The 20,475-nt window shown below is 34.9% G+C and overlaps 1 protein-coding gene across 4 annotated transcripts; it reads left to right on the forward strand.

The window, feature by feature from the left end:
* Window positions 1-591: 591 nt before the first annotated feature.
* On the forward strand, window positions 592-20,000 carry LOC145946359 (aquaporin). 4 transcript variants are annotated; one of them, XM_083055984.1, is made up of 6 exons: window positions 592-797; window positions 2,284-2,436; window positions 16,263-16,444; window positions 16,847-16,990; window positions 17,423-17,884; window positions 18,428-20,000. In XM_083055984.1, exons 2-5 carry the CDS (start codon window positions 2,307-2,309, stop codon window positions 17,870-17,872), a joined length of 906 nt encoding a protein of 301 aa, XP_082912110.1. In that variant the 5' UTR covers window positions 592-797; window positions 2,284-2,306; the 3' UTR covers window positions 17,873-17,884; window positions 18,428-20,000. The 4 variants fall into 4 exon arrangements, with proteins under 4 accessions (XP_082912110.1, XP_082912112.1, XP_082912113.1 ...); XM_083055986.1 differs by having other exon boundaries at window positions 18,609-20,000; XM_083055985.1 differs by lacking the exon at window positions 592-797 and adding an exon at window positions 1,581-1,892.
* The last annotated feature ends 475 nt before the right edge of the window (window positions 20,001-20,475 follow it).

A 20,475-nucleotide genomic window follows, 5' to 3' on the forward strand; every position in this document is an offset into this window, starting at 1 on the left:
GTAAATTTATCATCAATATTTCGCATTAAAATCTACAAAAATTATTCTTCCATGGAAATTCAATTGAAAGTCATGCTATATGCATTTGCTATACAGTTTTTAAAGTTTTAATTACTTATATTAAAAAAAAAAATTATATATATTGCATGTTTTACAATAACTACTCTTCATCACGTACTAAGATTTGGTTCGTGTCTATTTAAAATTAATTAAAGAACTCTTTCTTCTCTCTTTCACCTAATTACACCTCTGCATTTTAATTTGCCGAAAGCACATCTTCCTTTGTTTCCGACAAAGAGAGTGAGGAGGAGAGAAAGCGTGTTAAATTTGGGTCGATGAGTGAACAGCAGATTTTGCGCATACGTCAACAATATATACAGTGGTAAATATTTTCCGACGCGGAAGCAAAATCGCGAGCGGCGCGCGCGTGCGGCGTCTTGATAATAATTTGGCAGATACATACGTACATTTTCGTGCATTCGCGTGTATATGCGGCCGTGTGCGGAAGTACACGGAATCATCGTGTAACGGGAGAGTGACGGCCGTTGGCACAGTGGAGGGTTTTCTACATATAGAGGTGAGCGCGAGTCGCGAAACGATTCAGTCTCCTCGAAACCACGCAGCAATAAAAGACAAGTCGCGGATAAACAAAACAATAGCCGCGGGCACGTTCGTCCTCCGTCCATGTGTCGATCGTTCGCGCAAATATTTTTTGATTGACGATTCTTCGGCCGGATACCTTCGAGCGAGTTTCGTGTAAAGTTTGTGCAACGCTGTCAACGCGCGTCCTCTTCGGGGTAAGCTTTCTTCGTGGCGCGAAAAATCGGAAACCAGTGATTTTCTTTCCCCCTAATCGCATTTCTAAGATCGAATGTTGCGAAGCAAAAATTTTCTCCAATTTCTGTGCGATTGATAAGAATAACATACTGTATTAACAAAAGAAATTTATTTTAAAATATTATTTATAGCACATTAATCGTGTTAAAATCTGTCAAGCTAAATAAATTGAACTAGAGCTTTCTAATACGCTCCTAAACTGTACGTATAATGCAAATAATATAATATAATGATTATCGATGAGCGTAATTTGTGATATAATTAATTTGTTATCGAGAGATCGAGATATCTTTGAAAATGGATTAAGCGAAACTAGTTAATACTAGCTATAATACTAGTATTAGTAAAACTAGCTAATCTTATCTATTGATATTTTGTTCTATTTGTGTGTGTGTGTTTCCTTAAAATTTCCGATATTTTAAATTAACATTTTAAACTAACATTATACCGTGCGCATAATTATACAAATGCAACGTGACGCTGCGAAAATACATCCATTTGACAAGTTCCATAAATTGTATAAATTAAAATATCGAAAGTATGCACAACAGAAGGAGAGAGAAAGAAAGAGAGAGAGCCGTTATCAAACAGTAAAGACATCGAAAGACACATTAAGCAGGAAATTAAACGAGATTAGATAATAACTACTGGATTTTTTTTAACATTCATGTCATTAAAAAATCGCGATCTTTGTTTCACACATTTATTGATGCCAGTAGTTGCGCGAACTAAAATATCGGAAATATTCAACGCAGAGTCGCGACAAGCCGCGATCGATCGATAACGCGTATACTAAATCACGGATTTAATTAACGGAGTGCGATTGCCCGGTAGTCGTGAAACGCGCGATTCAATCGTTTACACGCGAAACGTCAAAGTTCGTTTGACAGCTCGGGGAATTTAGCTTCTTACACTTGTGCCTCCTATTTGCATGTTGATATAGCTCTATTGTTCTCTATTGATCTGACGAATTTCGGCCAACTCTGTATCAGGTTCAATGAGATAGCTGATATTTACATTGTCATCGATCTTTGTTTGCGCCGCAAGTATTTCAAGTCAGTCGATAAGAACTATTTCGAGAATTGGTCTTTTTATTTTACGATTTGACAACAGAATCTTTGATGAGAAAGTTTCATAAAAAAATGTTATTAACATTCAGAGGATTTTACGAAAATTTAACAAGATCTAAAATTTGTCAGACTTTTCGAAATTTATTACAATTTTACTGCAGCACAAATAACACACGCACGTCTTCAAAGTACATTGATAAGATAACGAGGAAAACTAAATATATTGCAAACTTATTTGCATCTGCTATTTTCCCGCTGCAATTTCTTCAAGAGAAGAATACCAAGAAAAGAGCCAAGAGACGATTCCTACAATTTATTTTGCTATAATTCAAAAATATAGTAGTAAAATCAATTTTTCTGTATTCTATATTTTCAGTGATCGTATAATTGCATCGAAACATGGAGCAAAATGGTATATCGACCATAATATCTCCATCAGAAAATTCTGTCGGAAAGTCCAAGAGCATCGGTATCACGCTAAGATCTAGTGGCAGCTTTCAATCGGCTAAGGAAAAGTTAAAGGCACCCTGTGAGTATAAATTAAGTGCAATTACAATCAAATTGTTTAAAAAATGTACAGATTTTAATAGAGACTCATATTTCTCGAAAGTTAATGCGAATTAAAAATAATTTGACAAGTATATTTAATAAAAGTTAATTGTGTTGTTTATATTGTGGGAAGATTTTTGTGATACACACATAAAAATTGGCAATTTGTTTTCAATGTTTCAAACTTCTACACTGCGCCGCGCACATTTTTCTTTCTTTAAGGAAAGAATTGACTTTCGAATTTTTTTAAGACAAATTTCGCATTAAATTATAATTCACTCTTGTATAGAGTTTAATCGAAATTAGGTAATCCGATTTTATCTCGATTTTATATCGATACGGTTCGCAGAAATTTATGTTAAATAAAAAAGTAGCACAATGCATTGCGGAATATCAAACGCAGCCGAGTGAATAATGACGCCTCTAGTTTGCTAGTGACAAATTTTCGTATCCGTAAAACCATTTGGAACGAATTTCATTATAATTCATAGAGGTTACCGCCCCATTAGAATATGGAACTTACTTTGCAGCTATTTTCGCACGAACGTATACATATCAATCTAGACCTCGAACTTTTAATTCGAGATCGTCTGATTTTGCAGCGATTAATCGCTCTTTCGCGAATAATTCCTGCTCCATGTTTAAGTAAAAAAAAATTAAACATTGTTAGATCGAGTATAGAATTGTAAAATATTTCTAATTCATTCTAATCATTCCAACCATTCTAATCAATCTAATCAATCTAATCATTCTAATAATTCTAATCATTCATTAATTAGTCTCTCAGCTAATGTAATGTAAAAAAATGGAGAGCAAGAGAGAATATTTACAATGAAACATTTATAATGGGAGCAAATATTGAAAAGAATTATACAGCGTGCAATAAATCCTATCTCAACTTTCTTCTTTAATGATAATCTTGTGTTCACTTCTCGATGTTAAATATTAATTAAGCGTTAAATTAAATTTTATTAAAATCTTAAAATTATAAAAAATGCCGTGCACTCTTTATTTTATTTTTTGGTGAAAATCTGGGACTGTCGAAACGACAGTTTCAATAGCACTTGCTTTGAATATTGGAAAAATATCGAACTTTTATAAATGTTTGCTTTCTTATTCATGTATATATGTATATATTGTATATGTATAATTTGGGATTTTCGCCAGATGAAAGTTTCGCGGCTTCCGAAATTCTATTCGGGGAAAAAGGAAATGTACAGAGAAAAGTCGTTTCGCGGTAAAGTTTCACAGGAAGGAATCAATCGTGTAACAGAATGGAAAGGCCTCGCGAACGGTCGTTCGTTCCCGCTTTCGCGATTGACCTTAAACTCACGGAATTGTCTGCTATATCGCGAATCGCGACCTCCTATTCGCCGGAATATATATATATATATACATTCCTCGCCATCGCGTCGCATCCAACGTCGGTTTTCTCGGTGAAAGAAAAAAGAAAGCGCAGGTTGCATTACCGCGAGCGCATGCTAAGCGACACTCTACGAGTATTCCCGCCCTGAAAATTGGGTCGGAAATCGGATTTGCGAGAGACTCCTATAGGGGAAAATTTCTCTCTTTCGCGCGCTTGCACATTCCCATCTCGCACATCTCGCTGTATCAGTCGTCCGCGATCCTTGATACGAGAAAATTAGGAAAATTAGGTAAGTTCTCGCGCGCTTAAGGGTAACGTCACCGGAAGTCGCATCGAGAGCGTTTATTATGCGCGCGACGTTCTCTCTCGCATCGAGAAAAAAATGTTCCGGCAACGATTCACGTTTCGAGCACGTGACTTTACAAATCGATTTCATTCCCGATATAATCACGCTTTAATGCTTAAGACTGTTTCCTGCACCGAAAAAAATGTTTTCTTGAAATTCATACTTAATAAGTACTCTTAATAGATATTCTTAATGAATAAGAATATTCCCATCTTTATTTTTAATTGAGAATATATTCTTAATTTTTTTTGCAACTTTAGCGCCGCAATAAATAAATATAATAAAATAAAATTATTTAAATTATTTAAATTTATAAATAAATTTATAAGTTTACAATTAATATTAAAAATAATAATATAATAAGCAAAAATGTGTATTTAACTATGTCAAATACTTAAAAAATATTCAATTATATGTGTAACATTTAAATATACATGTAATAAATAACAAATATCCATTTGTAAGATATTTTTTGTTATCACGATTAATAATTTCAATCATACATTGATAAAAAAAAAACATTACATTATGTATATATTCTTGCATGTTAAGAATATCTAATAAGAATATTTAATAAGAATATCTCTTTAGAGAATTTTCCTCTTAAATTAAGAGGATCCTTTTAGCGCCTATTTTAGTGGAAGATACTATAAAGATAAGTGGTATAGGTATACTTAAAATGAGAATACATTTTTTTCGGTGTGTCAAATCATCAGCAATCGAATCCATTCGCATATTTTGTAGATCTCTTATTTTATTTCTAAATAATCAAATTAGCTTTCGTTATAAAGGAAACCTAAGAGTTTCAGTAGTTTAAGCCATCGTGTGACGCGACGAAGAGTTCTCGATCGTCTCGCCGTTTTGATCTAGAAAGCGGATTGTGCTTCTTTTGACGAGCGTATTTCGGTCGTTTCTCTAGGAAAAAGAAAGTGCATAATGCGATCGCATCAGGAAACACGGTTGCTCGGACGTTTTTACGAGGCACGTACGCGAGGAGAGTCTCTCGCTAATGAAATTAGATGGTAATTATAAAGCGGGACGACTCGCGTATGCTTAGCCAAGCTCCTTCTCTTCTCTCGCTTCTATTACTTTTCTCTTTCGTTTTACGAGCGCGGAAAATAACTGGTGTTTTGAGATCTTAATTTCAGGCAAGATTCGATCTTCTCTTCTTCAGCTCTTCCAGTTTGTTGTACACGCTTCGCAGCGTATCTACAACGTTAGGTGTTAATTAACTCGAGGCATCATTTCCGTTGGACCTCGCACGCGTTTCTCAACAATGCGTCCCGCGAAACTCTTACGAGATAAACGACGAAAAAAAAAAAAAGAAAATAAAGGGTGAGAGGAATTGATTATTCCCAAATGGCTTCTATCTTCCTGGGAAAATCTCGGGAAACGGATATCGCACGCAGAATACTAAGTTATTCGCGTGCACTTTCACCCGCGATCGCAATGCAAGCCTGATTTATAATCGCGAAAATATACGCGATAGTCTTCGGGGAATTAATTTGAATTTAATATACCCCGCCGAGAGTTTGCGCGAAACAGATTAGGATGCTGATCACGTACCATCTCATAATCCCTATCTCTTCCTAGAATATTGCGATAAATGATTAGAAACTTGTTCATGTGTGGTGTAGGTATATCACGTTGATGCTTTATTAAAACAAATATCAATTTGCGTTCACAAACTGATTGTGAGAATAAAAAACCTCAAGAAATGGTTGAAACACCATAAATAATTTCTTCCTTTAAATCAAGATGCGCATTTAAAATAAAGAAAATATGAAAACAAATTTTCGAGAGAGAAAGAGAGAGAAAAAATGTAATTTAAATAATACTTTCCAAGAATGTTCGCATTATTTCTTACACTAGTCTAAAAATACATAATGGGGCAAATTAAGAGAGAAGACAGAACAGTTCTTTGCTTTTTGCTCGGCATAGAAAGTAGTTTGAGCGGTGGATTGTACAATGATGTGAGTATACTTATATACCTACTCGATCTGTATGATGAAAGGAAATTTTGAAACTCTCCAACGTTTAAGAATCGCTTGCATTATAATGTCGGCGATATCGCCAAACAAATGCACCTGAGCGAAAAACCTCTATTGTTGTAGTATTTCTTTCGTGTCGTCACGTTATACATTACAATTTCCGCGAATATGACGTCATTTTTATCTAAGATCTATACGATGCGACGCAGATTTCTGATGTAAGTTACTATGCAAGATATTTATAGTGCAAATATACATCAATGTCAGCGGTGAACATTTCTTGACGTTTCGTCGTCGGACGTTTAAATAAGTTCAGTCGGTCGGCCGGTGACAGATCGAATTATGCTAATGCATGCAAAATATTTTTTACGAAATCGAGATTTTTTGGGGGCAAAATTTCGTATAACAATACGAACAACGAAATATGATTTATACGCGGCCATAAATTATAATAATAAGCGTTTCCGACTTTATCCCAGACGCGGAGAAATGGTTTTCTTTTTTCCCCGATTATCTCGTAATCTCTTCGCTGCATACGACCTATCGCGCCTTTTAATTCACGTTCATTGAAAATCTAGGGAATTCGTATAGTTGATGCTATCGTGCAGCAAAGCTGCTCCGGATTCCGACAATATTATTGCCAGATTGGGGAATCCGCTTGTGAATCGAACAAGCGGCGCTCTGAGAAAATTTAGTACATCGTGATTTCCTCGAGAGTTTTAGAAAATCCGGAATTTCACTCTTCTCCTCGTAACGATTTATCGCGACAATCGCGTTGTAATTTACCGATACTTCCTTCGTATTCGTTCTCACGATGGTGCTCCGCTTCCACTACGATATGCGCGACGATATAGCAGGTAGACACTAAAATGCCAACGGTGGGAATGCAATCAATGGCGAGACAATGGCCTTTTGTGTGTCCCGGTACATACAACGCGATCTTATTATTATTTGTCCGTCTATTTCTTCGCGCGATAAATGTTTTTGAAATGAGTTTCCAAAATAGCTACGCGAATTAGCAACTCGAGGGAGAATAATAAATTATTGCTAAAATATAATAGAAATATATATGTCGCATCACATAATTGATATTATTATGTGTCATTAGTAGTTAATTACCGTTGAGGTAACTAATTATTAATAAAATTAATTAATAAACAAAATTAAAATTGTAAACGAAAAAGATTTATAAGCTAAACATTTAATCAATATCGTAATTAAAATATTAATAGGTAATTAATCAATATATATTATAACTTTGTATTAATTGAAATATTTCTGTAGCATTTAACAAGCGCTAGCGAGAGAAACTTCAGAGAAATTCTCTCATAATTCATAAACATAACGTTGTACGATACGAACCGTATTTTACACGCATTTTGATCGTGTTTGAAACTTCAGAGCACGTCAGAGGAAGTATTTTCGCGATGTTTCGTATATCCTGGGGCACGGCTGAACTGCTGCTGCTGGTTCTCTCGTGACGTGACAAAATCTCGAGGATGAAAATTCAGGGCGGAAATTCGGGTAGCTCGCGATGGCGAATAATGTAAAACGTAAAAAAATGCCGTTAATCTTTTTGCTACTCGATTGACGGATGACGGAAGAAAGATGTATGAGCACATCTCGCAAGTAGGTACATTCAAGTCTGGCTCGACAGTCACCGTGCTCCGGCCATTCACATCGCGAACTTGACCCACTGTCACACTTGCAACACAGCGAGTATACGACGTTGTACTCTCTGCCGTGTATTTCCGGATACACAGAAAGAGACTACTGTGTACAACTTTTTTTCCCTATGACCATTGCAGAGTCTATTTTTTGCGAGCTATTTTTACAGCGATGTAATAACTATCGAGATAAGATTCACATTTCAATCAATAAGTCCGTGTTTTCTCTCTCTCCTCTCCCCCTCTCTCTTTATATACATATATATAATTAATTATAATATATATAAAAATTAATTATTTTATATATTATATGTATATATATTTTGTAATCTTCAGAAAATGAACAAAGAAAAATAAAGCGACAGTCTTTTAATTTTATTCTGTTTTTAATTTTGTGATCGTAATTATTTTAGCTACTGTTAAAAGTTTCGTCGTCTGATATTTATAAATTATTATTGACTACGCGTATGTGCAGTGCATCCTATATTTCTAATAATATAGATAAATAGATGAAGATAAGTCTGCATTATAAACTTTATTTCTCCGCAAGTTTACAACATTTCTGATGCATATCTTTCTCATATGCCTCACTATAACATATCGCCGACATAACGTATTCCACGTATGATGATATAACCTGCATAAGTATTACTGCATCACGCTAAGTAATACTTATCGCAATTGCAAGATGCAATGCTCAACCGCAATCGTGATGTTATTTATATTTTCATATAGACTAGACAACAACAAAAAATTTCCTGAAAGTATATCTGAAGATAATTTAGTTATATTGCGAATAATAAAGAATCAGTTACATATGTAGATATCCATGTATATGAAAATATTTAGGCACAATATGAATGCATAAATATTTTTTAATTTGAAATAAAAAAATTATAAATTTTTAATTTTGATGAATTTTGATTTTGACAATTAAATAAATATATCTCTAAAAATTCATAAAAATTAATTTGACGTATTTGCAGGGTAATATTAACGATTTTGATTCAAATAATGTTGATTTGCATTCTATGAGTATTCGAGAACGTGTTGAAAATCCATCTCGCATGCATTACACATATTTCGATAGTTTTGCATTTCCGGAGCTTATTGAGAAATTGTTTTTATGCAACGCGTGGATGGAATGGATGGAATTACTTGCAACATCGTTCCGTCGTCAATCTAATGGACTATGCAAATCGTTACGGTGTAGCAGAGAGTAATCAGTAATACGTTATATCAGAGCGCGTGTAATTATGCATGTAATAATCGATCATTGCCAATCGTTTTCTCGCAAAAAGCGCAAAAGCGAGTAATTGACAGCGTATACGAAAGTTTATTGCGAATAATCGAATTCAACGATTTTTACGCATTTTTCAAAACAGCAATATTACAATATAGCGGAGCGAAAAATATCAAGCATACTTATTCTCGCATGGGAAAATGCTTTTTGTATTAAGCGCACTTGCGCGATCAGAGGATTAGAAGCGCACCCGCCCATTTAATTTTTCTTGTAACAGAGTAACAAGCAAAAAAACCCGAGAAAAACGCGTTCGTTTTTGCGCATCGTCGCGCTTTCATGCATCTAGATATATGTATTCACGACAGTTGATCAAAGATTGCGCGAATTTCTCTCCGCGATGCTATTACTTACTCATTTTCTATAATTCACGAGGATCTGTTGTATCTCCCGCTTGAAAGACGTGAAAATGCGAATTGTATGCGTTCAAACGGCTTGTATACTATTTTCTATGCCCGAGATTTCTATTTTTATTTCGAAAAAAGATAAATATTTATACGCGCGTTTTCGCGTTGTGCAGGTTTCTCGTAACTTCCCATCAACTTTACTTTACAAGCGTTGTGTTTCGGCGGTATATTGCTAAAATACTGGCTGAAACGAAACGCTAAATTAAACACTTGAACTCGAGACGACGTACAGGTAAATTTATCTTTGCCTTCCGGAACAAGTGAATAATAATGTTGACGAATTCTCGAAGTGAATCAAAGCTCATGCATAATATCTCGGAAGTGTTGTGTTTCCTCTTTCAGCTTACTTCGTAAAAAAAATATTTATTTTTCTTAAATTTTATATTTCGATTAGTTAAAAAAATATAATTTTTTAAACACACAAATATGATGTAAATTTAATTTTTAAGAAGCTTGTGTAATTTTCCCGAGACAATTATCCAGAAAACAATATATAAGATTCATATAATTTTATTTTGCAAGAGATTGGCCGTGATTTAGATTGTCTCGAGAAATAATGCGCTCACATTTAAAAAAATGCTTGCGTGCTCGTGGAAATTACTCGCTCGAATCATACGTGGATTCGCGGGTAGATCGTATCAGAGTGTAACGACAGATTGTTGCAAATCACACGCGGCCAGGTCGTATATTTCACGCGACTAAGATATCATTCATCTCATCGTATTTCACTGGCATTATTCCCGCGTGAACGTCATCGTTTAAACGAAAAAAAGAGCGACGAAAAAAGCGTGTTACACAAATCGAAGATGTGTATTCCGTATATTATATAATGGATGTTCGGACGCTCTCGTAGAGACTGGCCGGCAGGTGATTAGCAAATGTTACTCGGTCAGGGGAGATTCTCGTCCGTGTACTTTCACACGCAATAATAACGAACATGCGTGAGAGAGACGTGTCCACGTCACGTGGAATAGACACATTATTTTCACGTCGGTCAATTTGAAATCTGATTCTCCCGATCGATTCTCGACGAAGAGTTCAACAGGTTCACCGTTAGCGGAAGAATTGCAAAAGCAATTATAGTAATTAGTGAGACGGCTTACTCATATTGATCGGTATAATATGAGTGCGAATTACGAATTGTAATTACGGTAAGTCGCACGTAACTTGGACTAAAGTTCAGAGGGTTTATTAACATTGGTTAATTAACATGGCACGCGGAATTAGTCATCAGAATATAATCGATGCGATATATATTTTTATACTAAGATTTATCGTGAAATGAAAAAAAAAAAATGATTATTTTCTCACAAATGTAAAAATTATATTAAGAATCGTATTTGACACGTGTCAGATGATATTGAGATATCATTTGACACGTGATAATTACAAGAGGAATTATTAAACAAACGATTGCACGTCTGTCTCAAACAGAACTGTTTAATTTAACGTATTTCTAAACGGATGTCTATGCAGGTGCGTGAGACAAAAGTAATTAAATGATCCGTCTGCGTTATCTTATCGCCTCGTTAATATCGATCACGATTAGTTGATCAAACATTCCTCCGATCCGTTGTGTATGTACGTACATACGCGGTGACATATATATTACTAGAGATATAAAGTCGTTTTTTAAGTCACACAAGCAATCACGAGAGCTTGTCGTAGGTGTTTTTTCTTTCGAAATAAATTCTCATATAACAGTCATTGAAGAAAAACAGGCGTTGGAAATTAGCGCGAGGCATACTTTACCGCTCGTCATCGCACGTTGCAACGTGCGTTCCGACAAAAACCTGGCTTTCTACCCTTTCGATTTACAGCTGATTTATGGAAATTTCACCGCGCACGTCGTCGCTATTAGGGATCGTTGAAATTCGCGGCATATTATCTTTTTCTTGTATTAGATTGCCGAAGTAAATCGCCTTCTTCGCGTACGCTATATCCAGTTATGAAGTGCACCGAGCGAGAAATTAACTGCGAATTGCAAAAAGTTGAGCGATTCGCTCATTACAGAAATTTACACACTTAAATTCACGCGCGACATGCATCTCTGTAACGCGTTTCTTTTTTTACAAAGCCGCAGTAATAAATTAAATTATAATTTAATAAAAAAAAAATAAATTCCATCGTAATAATTATGGTTTATCTGTGTATTATCTAACGATAATAGCCTGTTATTAAATTACAACAAATTATAATATTATCATCGCTATCAAATTAATTAAATATATATATGCTTTAATTTCGATATGTAATGCGAACCTTTGGTAATATATTACGGGAGTGATTGATAAAAAAATAACACGAATACGCGCGGGGAATATTTCGATATAAACACGCGAAATACATATTGCTACTTTATCAATCCAGTCACGAGTCACGATACGATAGGTTCCTGCTGATTTTTATTCACGCTATCGATAGCTGGTATAACTATGCGTGCTGTAGTCGGTATATATAAAATATTTTCCCAAGAAAGATGTTAAAAACGATGAGTATTAATTCATGTATTTGTTTGCGAGATACTGTAGATGGTGCATCGATGAAAGTGCATCGACAAAGTGCATCGCGCTTTCGACATCTTCTCTTCCCTTTCTCTTTCCGTAGATTACATTAGTACGAAAAAAGTAAGAACAAAAATTAAACAAAAAAAATATAAGTCATCATATACATACAAAGTATCATATATAAAAATACGGGACATTTCACTCGGCAAATTATAATCGTCGATTACTTTCTCGGTCCGTTATTACGCTCCGGCGTACTTTCTTGCTAATTACAAGCAGTTCTCCGTTCTCCGCGGTTTGATTCTTTAATTAACGATTAGAGATATCGCGTCCAAGTTACTTGGAAAGTGCACGTCTTGACGGTGAAGATGCGAGATATATATATATATTTCCTTGAATCTCCCGCTTTAGAGATGCGTGCTGTGTTTCGACCTGTAATCTCGAATGCGTTTTTCCCACAAGTTTCTACTCGGCCCTAATGTACAACACGCGCGCGATGGCTTTCTACACTTTATTCCGCCAGTAGTTTGTCGTGTTTACGACCAACGGATCATTAACCGGCGATAAATTAGCGAAATGTTAAGAGAGTTCGTAAAGCTATACGAGCGTTCTAATTTCATGTCGATTAATTGCCGGCCGGCTTTTGTGAAATCGCTGGATTACTTCTTTCAAAATCTTGGATAAATGATTGAACAAAGATAATGAGTAGAAATGAAATGTTTTCGTACAAATATTCTGAATAGTATATATCAGCTATTAAAAAAAATAATAATAAACCATAGAATCTCTTTGTGTTATAAAAATTTCCTCGTATAAATTTTCAGATACAATTATTTCATTATTATTTGATATGTGGCGTGTACAATTTTCTCAGTTTCTCTCTAATCGCTAGAATTAGATAATTGGATTTCGCAATAATTACCTTCGTAAAAGTGCTTTTATTTTCAAAATAGAAAGAATTGTATAGCAACTTATATCTGATTTGCTCTTGATTGCTTTGTGATTACGAAATACGTCAAGTTTATTCACTGCGCACACTTTCGCAATCAATATGACGTCTGAGAATGGAGAATGTCCGTGTTTTGAGAGAATAGACACGGCTGACTTTGAATGGCTTCGAGTACATCGAGCATGGTTTGCGTTCCCATCATCCCGTATCGAAATCCGACTAATCCGCGAATGTGATTCGATGACTGATCGATGACTGATCACTATCAGTCTCGCTTCATGTCACACTAAGCCTGCGCGCTAATGGAAACCGTACGCGACACGTGCTCTAATTATATCCGTGCGACACACGGTTATAATCACGACGACTCAGCTGTAATTCTAGAGTAAACGTGCTTTGGCATCTCTATACATAGCTCAAGCAGATATATGTATATGCATAGGCGCGATTAAAGCCAAAGGATATTGACATTCGTAAATAAAGTTATGAATAGCGTATATGAATGGAGAGCGCGTGCGTATTTCAATGATTCCAGAAATGCAAATGTAACGCAAAGAACCTACACAATTAATACACATTTTATTTTATTTTTTTTTCTCAGAAAGAGATAACAATTTGTATATCAATATATATTTATTGCGCTATCGTTTTGTTTTAGGGTCTGTAAAAAAAGCAATTTTTGGAATATTATTATATTATACCGAAATAATTATGTATGGGAAATGGGGTGTATATAAATATTTTTATTTATAGTAATAGTTTGTTTTTCGTTTCGTGTCAATTTTAAGTATTTTCAATTTTAAAGATATAGCCAGATAATGAGATTACGTTTGCAGCTCTATATAAATTAATTACAGTTAATCTGTTCAGCAATGAAAATACAAGGGTATATTTCAATGAAATTAATATACATATGTGTGCCAGATGAAGAATTAATATTGATTTTCTTCGCGCCTAAATGGACCGAATAGAGAACAATTTTATATTATTCATAGAACGGAGAGTAAAACTTGAAAAAAAAATTTCTCATCTCTCTCAAATTAATCATAAAACGAAGCGGAAGAAATAAAGTACAGTTATTTAAATTTAAACGGTTTATCATTTTTTTCATATCGATAGTAAAATAACAATAGAAAAATGTACGAAACGAACAGATATCAGAGAAAAGGAAATAAGTAAAATAATTTTCGCATAAATGAGATATATAATAAATTAATCAATTATTATTACGTATCATAAAATAAACGAATTATTAACCGCGATCAGTGAAATTTGCGCAATGGTAAAGTTCAATTTATTTAATATTCATTTAATGTTTTCGACAATTCTTACATATGCTAATAATACTGATAACTAATAATACCGATAAATAATTGCAAAATTATATCAATGCTACATAGTACGAGAAGAAATGTCAGAGCCGTGATCTTTGGCTGTACTGATTACTCGGCTGTCTTTCTCGCCTAAGAAATACTAAATATTGACTCGAGATTGTATTACTCAATATGTGATAACTATAGTGATATATTTCATATTGCAATATCGCGCGCAGAAAAATAAAGAGCGAAAGAGAGAGACAGAAAAGATAGAAAGAATTAAATTCATTTACTACTATGGATATAACTTAATTCTTGTATTTCAAAATGGGATTAAATTACGTGAAATGAAATGAATGAAAGTTGCGTAGTAAAATAATGCGAAAATAATGGACGTTGCGATGGTTAAGTTCAAAGGGCACAGTTTAATTTAGTTGTCGTAAACTGTGTAATTCGGTTCAACTTTCGGCCGCGGGCAAAAATTTCAAATTTGCATCCTCGTGAAAATTTGATAGTGCGAGTTTTCGCAAGAATTACATCAAGAAAATTTCATACACGGGAGAAAACTATGCCGTCCTGTCAAAGAGAAAGAACGAGAAGTGCCTCGATATTCGAGAGTGGAGGATACTTATCGAAGTCCAGTATCCTTAACAACGCTCGACCTCCGATGTGCACAACTTTACCGAATGCTTTCATGTAAATTCAACGTAGCCCTCTCCCCCTACCTTAGGTTTATACCAATGGTAATCGTGTTCGACGTAGAGCGAACAAAGTTTCCACTCGAAAGTTTACGGTAAAGTAACAATCCAAGTTTGTCCTTTACCTGTCGATCCAAAAACACTTTTGCACACCGAGCACACTATTATATACTTTTGAAATTCATCGAAGAACAATCATCTCAACATACATCTCGATAAACGAAATCTTGATATAAAAACGTCGTAATTGCGAAATAAAATAAAAAATGTCGAGAAAAGTGATTTTTTTCTGAATACTTCGGAAGGATGTTAAGAGGATCTGGCTCTTTTTTCAAGTTTTCAAATACGAAATTAATAAAATGGCATAATCTCGCCACTTTGCGGCTTTAATATGCTTTCTGTGAAAAAACGCTTGAAAAGATGTAAAATTTTCTTGAATCATCTCTGGTTATCTTTTTTCTTACTCTTATGCTAACGATTCAGGAGATCTCTGTGCATAAGTCGCGGACGACGATTTGAATACGCGTGTGCTTGTGTGCGTGTGTATGTATGTACATCGTCGTTACATACACATTATCCCCATTTGTAGAAATGAAGCATCCCTTCTTACACGACTACATTCAGCGCGCTTTGTCTCTTGATATTTCTCGATTATACATTCAATCTGGCTGGCTTCGGTTCGTTTAATGCGCAGAACTAAAAACGTTTATACGTGTCTGTCGGAACTGTTCGTTTATGCACGATAGTCGCCTTTTAATTAAGTGCACTGGCGTACGATGAGACTGAATTAGTAATAAGAACGCGAATTTTCATACTTAAAAAAAATTTTTTTTCTTTTTACAAAAGAACGAGGACAACACACTCTCGAACGATCTTCTCTACAAAATAATAACAGAAAGCTTTTTATCTTTCTCATAAATTATTCGCGTAGTCGCGCTTTGGTTTTGCTACTGTAACGCTTAATTGTCAAATTTTTAATTTCGTATAATCATATATTATAAATTATTCTAATTTAATTCATAAAGAGTTTTTAATTATATTTATGTGTGTGAACGGCATAAATGTTAAATAGATAAAGATTCGGCATACAAATTGCTCCTAGATTTGCTCTTCCCCGCATTCGTTTTAAAGGAAGTTAAAAATCTATAACATAAACGTCCAGAAAGATTTATCACGACAATGGTTGAATGCAGCAACACGTTTACACTGTGCATAAATTGAATGACGCGTTAAGGACGAGATGTTCATTTATATCTCAGGGTTGAAGAAGATGGAGGAAGACAGCACGTGGGACAAGTTGCTGGCCGTTCTGGGAGAATTAATCGGAACGGCAATTCTAGTTTTTCTGGGATGCTCAGCATGCGTGGACGGTTTGAGATCTCCGATACTCGCAGCACTTACCCCCTTCGCTTTCGGTATCGCCGTCATGATCGCAGTACAAGTATGAATCATTTATGCATAGATCTGACTATTAACGCGACTATTATTATCCTTGAGAATAATATTACTTTGCTTGTCACGCTATGTTACGTTTGTTTCGTGATTTTTTTTCTGAATACTTCGAAAGGATGTTAAGAGAATCTGGCTCTTTTTTCAAGTTTTCAAATACGAAATTAATCAAACAAACATTTTTATATTAGCATTTATATTATTTTTTCTTTACATCCTTTTCATTGATATTTTATATTTAGATTTTTTCTTTCACGTCTTTAATAATATAATATCTCGCGAAAAAAATATATATATGAAAAATATATAACTAGTATCAAGTCGGGCGCCCGAGACGCGACGTTATCGAATCTTATCGTCGATTAAATGTCGCTTGTTTGCTCTTTTTTTTCAGTGTGTCGGCCATATCAGCGGCGCTCATCTTAATCCGGCTATTACAGTGGCCGCGGTGGTTCTCGGCAATAAGTCTCTCCTGATGGCCGGAATCTACGTCATTGCACAATGTTTGGGTAGCCTGATAGGTTTCGGTTTGTTAAAGGTCAATGAATACGTATATATTCAAGATATGTAATATTAAGATTGCGAAAGCTGCTCGAACAATATTTCGGACATGCGGGGGCGTATAAGAATTTTATAACGCGTTATATACATATATAAAAAAATTATGTTATCTCAGAGTAATTTCAAAATTACGTGGACTCGCTCCTAAAGATTATCTATGTGTGCTCGCTAAAATTGCAACGTTTAATCTCTCGGAAAATTAAACTCTTTATAAATCGTCATAATACAATATAATCGTGAAATTGCTTTGATTTATTCTTCGCGCTCTTACACGAGTTGTCGAAAAAATATTGATCAACTTGATATTTCGCCATAATATTAATCATATGATTAATATTAACTATATGATATTTAATCATATAACATTAATCGTATGATTAACTCTTTTTTTAATATTGATTATATTCAGATGATAACGCCGTGGGAATATTTGAACGCTCTGCACCATGGCAATAAAAACATGACCAATTCCTTTTGTACGACGCACATGAATAAAGACGTTGCGGAATTAACAGTCGTTCATGGACTCGCAACTGAGGCTTTAGCCACGGGAATATTCGTCTTCTTCGCCTGCTCAATTTGGGATTCGCGAAACGAGAAAAACAGCGACTCGGTGCCGTTAAAATTTGGTCTCACCATCGCCATGCTCGCTATCGCTTTTATTCCTTACAGCGGTGGCAGTCTGAACCCCGCTAGATCGTTCGGACCAGCGGTCTGGAATAATTACTGGGATGATCACTGGATATATTGGCTAGGACCGCTCGGAGGTTCTATAATCGCGAGCCTGATCTATCGATGTTTATTCTCGCCTAAGACGAAAAATCATGACACGGAAACATTCAATGGCGTCGAGTCGTAAATGGAATCGCACGTACGTTCTTTTCTGAATTTGTTGAATATCGCATTATTTTATATATATCATTATAGCATAGATCATTAAAAAGTTTACTAGAGCTCACACAATAATAAAAGATTACGATTAAATTAAAAATCAATTTTTTTTTTTTTTTAGAAAAACGAGTTTAATGCATTGAATAATTTTGTTATAAGTAATTTATCAAAATCTCATGTGTATTAGATAATTATTCAAAAATGATATAAAACTGATTATTTAAAGATGATTTAAAATTGATCTTTTCTAATACAAGAAAGTTTTTAATTGAAAAAAATTATTCGAAGGTGGAGAAAGACACCTCGCTCGCGCGTGAATATTTCTTTCTTGTTGAAAATCTCAATGTTCCGTAAACTTGGCATGTTCCCAAAGCAATTTTTTTTTAACGCTTTGTCCTATCTTTGTCGATTCAGTCTCAACTCAAATATATCTGCTGGATATTTTCGGGCAATGTATAACATCACTTTTGTCAAGTAATCTACGAATCGAGCTTATATATCGTGTGCTCTCTCTGTCTTTCAGCGATCGAAATTGCATTCCGGCTGTCGGTGATTCACAAATTGAACGGGAAATCCGGAATCGCGCCGATATTTTCCTCCTCGGCTGAAAAAGAGGACGTTGTAAAAGTTCCGGCGGAAAATCTCGCGCGGCTCGATGGAAGCAGATCGGACAGGCTTCGAACTTTACGGATTTCTACTTTCAGGATATTCTCGTCAGAAACATCTCATTCGCAAAATCTTGTAACCTGAAGGATCCTAAGGACGCGGCCGAGGATTTCTCCGTTGTCAGATTGATCTGACGAATTATTTTTGTACAGAAATTTGATGTAATAAAGCGCCTCAACGTCGCGTTCTCGCTTTTACGTGGTATAGATGTATAGAATTTCTGGTGCGCGTTTTTGTTATCATAATCATTGGTTGTTTGTATGACGGCATCGCGGCCAAGCGAAGTGACATAACGTAGAAATGCATTTTAAACATAAAATGCAAAATGTAAAAAAAAAAAAGACAAATTATATATTGCGGAGTTGTGAAAATTATATATTCTAAACGTGTCTCTTAAAAATGAGAAAAGTACGGACCAAGTACACGCATATATTATAAGTTATAAGTGTAAGCGCATTCTTGATATGAAAATTTTCTTCGAGAAATCAAGATATACATAATAAGTATCTAGTGTTGTATGTATACGAATATTTTTATACTCGTAACATTCATTTGAAATACCGCTCGACCGTGATGCATACATGAATATTTATATCCTTTTGCTACGTAGTTTTTACACAGCACTTTCGAAGATAATCGCTCCATGTCGTCGTTGTAACGTGCAAACGAAACACTATAATGGCTTGTGATTTCGTCTCGCCTAAGTAGCGTATAATTTAAAATATGAATTCTCTCATTTCTCTCTATTTTTTTTCTTGTTTTTTTTTTGTTCGGCGCGAAAAAGAAAATCTTTCTCGCAGCGACCGAATCGTCCCGCGCTTTTTATTAATTATTAGCGAATTTATGGGTTGTACACACAGACTCGGTTCGCTCTCTCTGCAATTCCACCAAATTCGCCACTATTATATCGTACGCGTACGCGATGCAACTCGTTAAGGTCGACATCTCTTATCCCTGCTACGACGAAATTCGAAATAACGGAATTAGTCTCGGCGAATTCAGGAAATTGCCTCCATCGCCGTCGGTCGCGCTAAAGTTTTAATTGTATATTCGATCTATACGTGTCTGTGCGTGCGTGTGTGTGTGTGTGTGTGTGTATGTGTGTGTGTAAACGCGATTGCAATTACATTCCGCGACTTAATGTATATGTAAATACAAGATACACGTTCGGACCTCCTCGCTCGTTTCATATGTATCCCTCCTCTCTCTCTCTTTCTCTCTCCTTTTTGTAGATAACAATAACTTTAAAAGCTTGTGTGCGAAATCGCGCGGTAGATTATCTGGAATTTCGCGAACTTGTTTCGCGCGCGAACGACGGTGGGGGATAAGATCGAATTTCGAATTATATACGGATTGCAACGTGTAAAACTTATGTAAGTAATTTTTAATTGTAGTTAAATGTGGCTTCAAATAAATTTCACGCAACATTTTGACGAGTTGTAATTTTTTTCCTCACACATTTTTTCAAGTTATATATATTCTGGAGGGAAAGAATACAGTGCTTATAATTATTTTAAATTATTAATTTTTTAGAAATTAGCTTAGAGATTTGTGTGATTTGCAGACACTTGTAGCTTAAAAGTGACAATAAATATTCATTTATAAAGGTGCAATTTACTTATAAAGTGATATAAATTTACTTACTAATATTTCCAAGAAAATTAAAAATAATATTTTATATTCAGATTACAGTGCTTCAGAATAAAAAAAAACACTGAAATTCGTTCATATTCGTGTTTTATTGATAACCTTTTGCCTGAGAAGAGAAAATGAGTTGAAATATGTATATCGACGAGTTAAAAATGTTAGTCTGTTATAAAAAAAAACATATGACGATTGTACATCATTAAATGTACATATCCTAAAAATTGAAAATATATACAGACGGTTTGGAGGCGTGCTACG

This window comes from Prenolepis imparis, unplaced genomic scaffold, assembly GCF_030444845.1.
Source record: "Prenolepis imparis isolate NDT839.2.m4 unplaced genomic scaffold, iyPreImpa1.0 SCAF_15, whole genome shotgun sequence".
In the NCBI taxonomy this organism is placed as follows: domain Eukaryota; kingdom Metazoa; phylum Arthropoda; class Insecta; order Hymenoptera; family Formicidae; genus Prenolepis; species Prenolepis imparis.